The sequence below is a fragment of the Aulostomus chinensis genome, chromosome 24, assembly GCF_037954235.1.
Source record: "Aulostomus chinensis isolate RoL2024-O1b breed Wild chromosome 24, RoL_Achi_v1.0, whole genome shotgun sequence".
In the NCBI taxonomy this organism is placed as follows: domain Eukaryota; kingdom Metazoa; phylum Chordata; class Actinopteri; order Syngnathiformes; family Aulostomidae; genus Aulostomus; species Aulostomus chinensis.
This window is the reverse complement of record NC_141343.1, coordinates 5,347,501-5,355,138: the sequence shown is the minus strand read 5'-3', so window position 1 is coordinate 5,355,138 and position 7,638 is coordinate 5,347,501. Positions and strand designations below refer to the sequence as shown.

Below are 7,638 nucleotides of genomic sequence, written 5' to 3'. Positions count from 1 at the left end.
GTGTTAGGAGTGTGTGTGTGTGTGTGTGTGTGTGTGTGTGTGTGTGTGTGGTGTGTGTGTGCTTGTTCCTCAGACCTCCACATCAGGGTCTGAGCCCAGTCCCTGAGCCTGCAGAGCCTCCTCCCGCTTCATCTTGGGCTTCTCCGTCCGTGTGTGCCACACCAGAACCTGTGAATCACACATGATTGACAGGTGTCGTCACCAACACATCTCATCACACGTGATTGACAGGTGTCGTCACCAACACATCTCATCACACGTGATTGACAGGTGTCGTCACCAACACATCTCATCACACTCCACAGCTGGAGGGAACCAGTGGAACCTCATACTTTGGAGCAGTTGTCAGCTTTGGGCTCCAGCTCGTCCATGGTGACCAGACCCTGCAGGAAGCTGCTTTCCAGGAAGCCCATTGGAGCGTCACCATCAAAACAAGCATCCGGGTTGGCCAGCACCAGTTTCAGGGACACGGCGAAGCCCGCCATGTCCATGGGGAAGGGGCGACTGGGGCGCCAGCCAGTATGAAAGCGAATCACCTGAGGGCAGAAACACAGATGAGATGGTGCGCACTGGTCATAATGAGGAGAGGGCAGAGCTCCTACCTTCCCTCCTTCCACCACGGGCCTCTCGTACTTCATCCCCCCCACCAGCCCCACCGGCCACACGGACACCCGCTGGGTGCTCCTCATCTGAGACGACATGGAGTATTCTTTAGTCACTCAGCACCTCCTCAGCTGTACACACCAGTTACATCAAAGAGTCCCTGCACCTCCTCAAATATCTGCAGACTGTACGTGTTGTCGTCATCAGCAAAGTAGACCACGCCCTGCTGGTCCTGCCCCTCCTGCTGGGCCCTTCTGTCCTCCCGGAGCCACCGCAGACCCTCGTTCCTCTGCTCCACCCCCCGAGGTTTCAGCCAGCTGGGGTCGCCCTGGAACACAGCAAGCGCTTTTAAAATCATTCATTAATCGATAAGGAGAATAACCTGACGAGGCTGTGCTCCGCCCACCTCCTGCAGCTTGCGGTCCTTGGCGGTGGGCATGTGCAGATGTGTGTAGGTCAGACCGCTCTTCGCCAGGAGGTCGGTCACCAGAGGCGTCCTGTGCGGGGAGTCTTCGATCACGACCCAGTGGAGCTGAGGAACATGGAGGAAGGTGTGGGACAGACGGGTCAGCTCGGCCTTCTGCACCAGCCTGGACAGAGGAGCAGAGTGTTGGGGGGTGAGGAGGAGGAGGAGACGGGGGAGGTCGGAGATGAACAGAATACATGAACGTAGCCAGCTGCCTCGCGTATGTTGGTGTGATGACAAAGATGGCGGTCAAGGAAGTCTTCGCCTGCACTTTGTTGGGTTGTTTTGTTGCCTCCGACTTCCTCATCTGCTCCTGGAGACGGTGCAGCTCCCCCCGCAGACGAGATATGGTACGGTCCTTTGGCAGGTCATGCTCTGTGCAGTCGCAGCGTTGACCTTTAACACAGAGGAGGCGGTCAGACGGCCTGCATCGATGTCACACGCCATCGTTGCTGTGACCGAGTTAGCGGCCAACTCCGCCTCAGTATCAGCCACCACAACTGAGAGAGGAGTCGGTCAGGAATCAGCTGACTGACCACACGAGCCTACTGAGGTCGGCTGATACCGGATCAGATCTGGACACTTACCGAGCTGCATCAGCGCATAGACCAGGCCCAGGAGAGAGACCATGAAGTAGAGCACAAACACAGTCTTCAGCTTCAGCCTCATCCTCGTTGCCATGGTAGCTCGGGCAGCTGAAAGGGTGACGAGTTCAACTGTTATTAATTCACTTCATGAAGGAGCGCAGCCCGAGCACTGCTGACGCCGGCGAACGAGAGCCGAAGAGCGTCGACGCGACTGAGAGCCAGCAGCTGGGCGGACTAGAGCTCACCCAGCAGCGGCAGCACTTCAGGTAGCGTCGGAGCTGATGACTGCTTTCCTCCTGAGAAGCTCGGCTAGTGTCGGCACACCGGTCAGGATGGCCGGGCCAGCCCGGGCTGCTGCTCCAGGGCTCGTTAGGAGCTCCGCTTCCGTGCGGAGAAACTCACCACTCACGGGATCCGGTGGGTCGCGGTGGGTCTGCGGGCTGGGCCCTTCATGGCATTTGGAGCTGACACTGGCAAAGGCACCTCAGGGCACCGGGCGACCATTCATAGCTTCAGATAGGACATTCTTGCAGTGCTGCTCCAACAACTTCCGGTTCCAGTACGTCACCATAAGGGGACCCCTCAACACATCCGCACACAGTTCCGCATGGACGCGACAAATCTGTCGAACCGTAGGTTCAACATGAACCCATGTCGGGAGAACGGAAGCGCAGTTCCATCAATAAAGAGCAACTCGCTGACTCCTGCTACCTTGTCTATGGGACATCGACAGTATTTTCAGGAATCCCCACTTTGACGTCCAAACCTTCGCTGGTGATCCGAGAACTCGCCAGATGACGAAATGGCTCGTGACGTTGCTGATGAGCCTGAACCTCCTCAGCCGTTGACGTCATCACGTCCTTTTATTCAGGAATAACAACAAGGAGCTTCTCTCGAAAAGTCAAACAACTTTCCTTTATTTGTTGAACATACAAATCAAACACTGACAAGGCAGAACGTTTCAGCTTTCCCTTTCATGGAAGTTAATGACGGACAGGACAGCGACGCTCATCAAACATGGGAGGTTTTTCATTCAACATCACGTTTAAAAAAGGTGTAAAAGGCCTAGAAATGAAAATGACGATGAACCGCAACAGCATATATATAGAATATGGAGATACAGAGAGAGAAAGACCAAGAGAAGGATCTCTGATTGGTGCAGTTCTGTTTTAAAAATAAGAAAAATAAAATGTTAGGCTCATATTTCAAGGTATTTCACAAAAGTACTGTCACTTTAAGAGGCCTGTTTAACTGGATTGACTAGGGCCACTGATCTGGAGTCAGTTCGGTGTCTTTTTTTTTTTTTTTTTTTTTATTACATGCAAATGTAAGCATTCAGGTTGTTCTTTAACTGTAATTCCTACCAAAACTAAAAGCAGGTTTTCAAATCAGTTTCTTTAAAACGGCCGACAGGAGGGAACTGACTCGAGGTCGGTGCAATCCAGCAAACACCTGACAACATGGTTGTTACGTTAAACAGAGGAGGTTTGATCACACGTGGTTAACCTGAGAGAGACAGTCAGTCGATCCACTAGCACTATGTACAGCATCCTCTTTTAGCTCAACACTTGCAGAGAAAATGAAGTTCTAACTTAAGAAGGTAGTCTTCAACTAAAACTCGTTCTTTATTCAGTGATTTTGTTGTTCGTGTGTGGTGAGGGTGAGCCTGCAGCAGCTAAAACATCTTCCTTCTCACCCCGGCAATGAGTCACGACCGAGCCTCCAGCTCAACCTCCTCGATGTCGCCTACGACCACGCACAATGTACAAATTTAAGACGCTTGGAAAGAAACATTCCGGATCTTCCACACATTTGTTTGGGTCAAAATGACTGGCAGGGACGAAACTGGTTCTACTTGTTCCAGTATCAGACGTCATCCCCATCCGGGAGCAGCTGGCTTGTTGTGGGAGGCAGTCGCAGCAACCGTCGGCGTCTGACAGCACAACTGAGACGCCGCAGCGTCCACGCCTGCAGTCCGTCCACGCCTGCAGTCCGTCCACACACAGCCAAGCAGGGATGGCCCACATTCAACTGCTTCTGCTGCCCGACTGCCAGAACTCATCTTTATAGACAATTAAGGCATTGCATCATTTTACAATGGTTTTTTATTGCTGAAATCACCTCGAGATTCCCTCCACTTGTGGTCTAACCCTGGTTTTAAAAGGACAGACTCGATGATGACAGGTGTCCTTGAACGTCACACTCCAGCCGGCCATGGCGTTCTGGCTCAAGCGGGGGGGGGGGGGGGGGGGGTTTACCAGAATCTTCTTTGAAACAGCATAAACACAGGAATCCTCTGAGCCGCAGCAGCAGCCTCAATCATGCGTCAACGAATGCGACTTCACCAAGCAGCCGTTGGAGGTTCTCTCGTGATGCGGCATCTCAAGTGCCATCAGTTGACGCATCAGAGCAGATCAACGCGTGAGCCGTCTGTCTCGACGCAACAGGACTGACATAAAGCTTCTACACCTACTGGACTCCATGCGTGAGCGCAGGTACAGAAGCGCCATCGCTGCGGTTTCAACCTGATTCAGAGTTCAACTTGGACATTTAGTAAACTTATGATGGCAGGCTGTGAATATAGTCGACTATCAAGGAGAGAAACCACAGAAAGACTACAAGAACTCCCATCGTCAATCATCCACTTCCTTCCTCCGAGCACTCAAGTCACTGTACATCACTGCGACCATCCCTGGTAAATCAATATGATTCGCTCAAGCTAACAGATTATGAAAAAGGAGAGATGGAGGATGGTTTTTAATCCAGCTAACGGTAGAATCAACATCAACGGGTTCATCGTCAGTACCTCTTGGAACAGAAGAGGGCGCGTGGGAGTGATGCATTGTTAGTCATTATTCAGAGAGAGAAAGCAGAGGCACGAAGAACAGAAGACATGAAACATGGAAAAGCTAGGAGACAAACGAGTGGAACCGGAGCGCGTTATTCATCGAGTTTGTTCTGCAGGGGAGCAGAAGCAGCGAGGAGGCTCACGCTGGAAGGACAACAAAAGATGACGCCACTGTCAACTGTTCCTACCAGCGTCACTGGGAGAAATGATGATGCATGATCAGGAAAAAAGGCATCACGCAAAAGGAAAAACACAACAGAAACCAAAGCTCGGAGAGTCTATAGTTGGGCGTCACCTGACTGGAGACGAGGGGTAGTGCTTCTGGCGTGCTGCGGTGATGTAACAGTGGTGTCACGGGCCGTGCAGCCGCTGCCAACGTGCAGAGAACTCCATTCTATCACATCGGGTTCCGCTACAGCAGACCAACTGTGACTAACAGGACCCCGGATCAGTGAAACAAGCTAGTAGTCTCAGTCCAAAGAATCCAAACCCCCTCCTGCTCAGAATCCTGGTGGACTTTCCCTCACCTGTTGAGCTGATTTCAGGTGACTTGAGACACGTCAAGTAGTTTTCCTCCGCAGTAACTCGGGGCACCGCCCACAATACTCGTGACTGTTTGACCCTGACTGAATTACAAACACTGATGCAGTACAACACACCACAAAAAACTGCACAGTAGCAACCAGTTCCCCTCCATGTTGACATGTGGCACTTTGACTGCAACTCAAAGGCTCATCGCCACTGTTGACACAGACACCAGACCCTCCCACTGTGGCGCGTTCTTTAGTTCCACAGCAGAGGTGGGACGTGCCCACTCCTCTGCTGCTGGACCAGGGGGACCGACGTCTGGTCTCCAAGTCCGTCGACGTGCGTGTGACAGCCGGGCATCAAAGACTGAGTAAATGTGCCTAACAAACAGTCGGCATCACTTACTGGACAGATCTGAACAACCACAGGAGGCGTCGGAGCGCTGGCGAGGTCGAAGGTCGCCCTCGAGCGAGCTGCGAGTTACTGCGCTGGAGCTCTGCCTTCAGCTTCTATCATGCAGCCTCATGTTGCGTCTCAAGTCAAAGTTTCAGAGGCCCTGATGCAGGATTGGCTACAGTGGAGCACCGCAGCAGATGAGAGCAGGAAGTCTGCAGGGAGAGAACGGCGGCGCGTCCTTCGCTTGTTCTTGGCTGGAACTACAACTACTCAATGAGAGGGTTAATAAGAGGGAGAAAAGATGCTTGGACACTGAACCAAGATGTAGAAAAACAGAAGCTATGTGTGAAAGCTCACACTGCAACTGCTTTGGAGCAGAGATACACAACAAAACACGAATCTCAATCCATAATGTAACATTGATATCTGCCAGCAGGCGAGGCTCGTCCCCGCCGGCTGGCTTTTAATGGCCGTTCAAACTTAAAATGCTTGTGAGAGCAGGCAGCTCAAGCTTTCACACACAGCTGGACCAAGTTGCTGGCTTTCAACCAATCAGCTGCAGCTGATCAGTGGCAGCAGCCGCCGCAGTGCCCGCCCCCATGGCTGTGTCCCACCGACGCCTCGCCGTGTTTGGTCCGCCGGCTCAGGATCTCGTAGGAGCAGTCGTCGCCGCAGCAACCGGACATGCTCGGTGAAGTCTCGTCTATCTCAAATCTAGAGGAGGCGAAAGAGCGAGGAGGCTGGTTAACAGGATGAAGGAATCTAGCGGTCCATCTCATGAATGATCTGGTGACATCATCTGTGGGGCCACGGACCCTCAGCCTGAGGCCACCGCGCCACACACCGCGTATCTGGACCTCAGACCTTCTCGTCTCTACGGTTCACTTTCCCAAAGCGTGTAAATGACGTGGAGCAGGTGATAAACGTGTCCACTGCAGAGTCAGAATACTCACTGGAGAGCGTCTCTGAAGAACTGGTACGCTCCGTGGTTGTGTTTAAAAACTGTCAGCATCACTTTCTTCATCTGTGTACTGCAGAGGAGAAAACATGAGCAGGGATTGACTGGCGTTCCACGCGTGACCGAGCTCCAGTCACAGCACTCCTCTCGCTCCCACGGCTGGGACTCACTGGCAAGAGGGATGGATGAGCTGGGCTGCACCACTGCTTCCACATTCATTGGTCTCTCCGTGCTAATTAAGGGGCGGTCCTACAAGCAGGACTTGTGACATCACAAATATTTTGGAAAGGGAAATCAGCGTAATCGTGAGTGCACTTGGAACTTCGAAGTCTTCATTGAAGAAGACTGGACTAACAGGGGTTGAGAGACATCCTGCGTTCAACAACTGAACAGGGGGGCGTGTGATTGTTAGCGCTGTTTTAACGAGGAAGTGATGTCACACACAGTGAGCAAGCGTGGGTCTACCTGAACACGCGTGGAGAGGCCATGTGTGAGTGTAAGCTGGCAAGAATCTGTTTCTTTCTACAGTTTATCACGTGTTTCAATGTGTGGGAGCAACTTGAACCCCGCCCCCGTCCCAGTGGCGGCTGCTGTGTTCTACCTGTTAGCGATGAGTTGGAGTATCTGGATGAGGAACTTGCCCAGGCCTTTCCTCCGCACTCGACTCTCTAACTGCACCTCGTAGCTGTGGAGTCCAGGCAGCCGGTTAGACCAGGAAGAGCGTCACAGCTTCTCAAAATTAAATACACGCAATTAGAATGAACAGACTTACCAATATAGCACCTCCTCGCCACACTCCACGTCGAAGCGGAAGTGAGAGAAGGCCACGGGGGCCGACTCGCCGTCGCGGGCCAGCAGGTACCACGCCCTCTCATCATTCATCTCGTCCCGCTTTTCCCTCTCCTTCCACCCCCACTCGCTCTGCTCATAACTACGAGACAGACACAAGCATGACCCTTAACGTGACCCTTCCTCCGCCCCGCTCAGGCTGCACCGTCTCCAACTGGAGCTGCAGCCGTCGAACAGACTCAACGCCACCGACGCTGCGGCTAAGACAAAGAAAGATACATTTCACGCCATCTTTCTCAGCTGTGCTCAGCTCCTAACCCTCCTTCCAATTCTGCTGCGCACGGCGAGTTTCAGGCTCGCCGTCTACTCGTCTTCCCCTTCCCTCCATCACAGCTGTAATCTACCAGTCCCGTCAGTGAGAATCTGTCCAAGTCTTACAGTGTCTGCATGTTGGCTCTGGTGA

At 52.7% G+C, this 7,638-nt stretch overlaps 2 protein-coding genes across 3 annotated transcripts in view; both read right to left on the bottom strand.

Annotated features, from left to right (window-relative positions):
* Positions 1-2,459, bottom strand: b3gat3 (beta-1,3-glucuronyltransferase 3 (glucuronosyltransferase I)). Of its 2 annotated transcripts, none has more exons than XM_086196955.1 (8): positions 1,902-2,459; positions 1,657-1,764; positions 1,285-1,465; positions 1,010-1,193; positions 770-931; positions 603-689; positions 333-536; positions 1-168 (listed from the first exon to the last, which is right to left on the bottom strand). In XM_086196955.1, exons 2-8 carry the CDS (start codon positions 1,748-1,750, stop codon positions 70-72), a joined length of 1,011 nt encoding a protein of 336 aa, XP_086053081.1. In that variant the 5' UTR covers positions 1,751-1,764; positions 1,902-2,459; the 3' UTR covers positions 1-69. The 2 variants fall into 2 exon arrangements, with proteins under 2 accessions (XP_086053081.1, XP_086053080.1); XM_086196954.1 differs by having other exon boundaries at positions 2,059-2,458.
* A 93-nt stretch (positions 2,460-2,552) lies between these two features.
* The window catches only part of naa40 (N-alpha-acetyltransferase 40, NatD catalytic subunit), an 11,129-nt gene continuing 6,043 nt past the window's right edge, over positions 2,553-7,638 (bottom strand). The window contains exons 4-8 of the mRNA XM_086196957.1: positions 7,614-7,638; positions 7,159-7,317; positions 6,988-7,071; positions 6,382-6,459; positions 2,553-6,142 (exon numbers count right to left, since the gene is read on the bottom strand). The exon at positions 7,614-7,638 is cut by the window's right edge and continues 71 nt beyond it. Coding sequence (XP_086053083.1) covers positions 5,995-6,142; positions 6,382-6,459; positions 6,988-7,071; positions 7,159-7,317; positions 7,614-7,638 — 494 coding nt within the window. The 3' untranslated portion in view covers positions 2,553-5,994. The remainder of the gene's footprint in view (positions 6,143-6,381; positions 6,460-6,987; positions 7,072-7,158; positions 7,318-7,613) is intronic.

What these genes read in the sequence shown, in the direction of transcription:
- b3gat3 (XM_086196955.1), bottom strand. Translation starts at nt 1,750, where the DNA reads ATGGCAACGAGGATGAGGCTGAAGCTGAAGACTGTGTTTGTGCTCTAC. An exon ending in CTATGCGCTGATGCAGCTCG is followed by an intron (nt 1,466 to 1,656) that starts GTAAGTGTCCAG and finishes TCTGTGTTAAAG; the next exon opens with GTCAACGCTGCGACTGCACA. An exon ending in GTCTGCAGATATTTGAGGAG is followed by an intron (nt 690 to 769) that starts GTGCAGGGACTC and finishes ATGTCGTCTCAG; the next exon opens with ATGAGGAGCACCCAGCGGGT.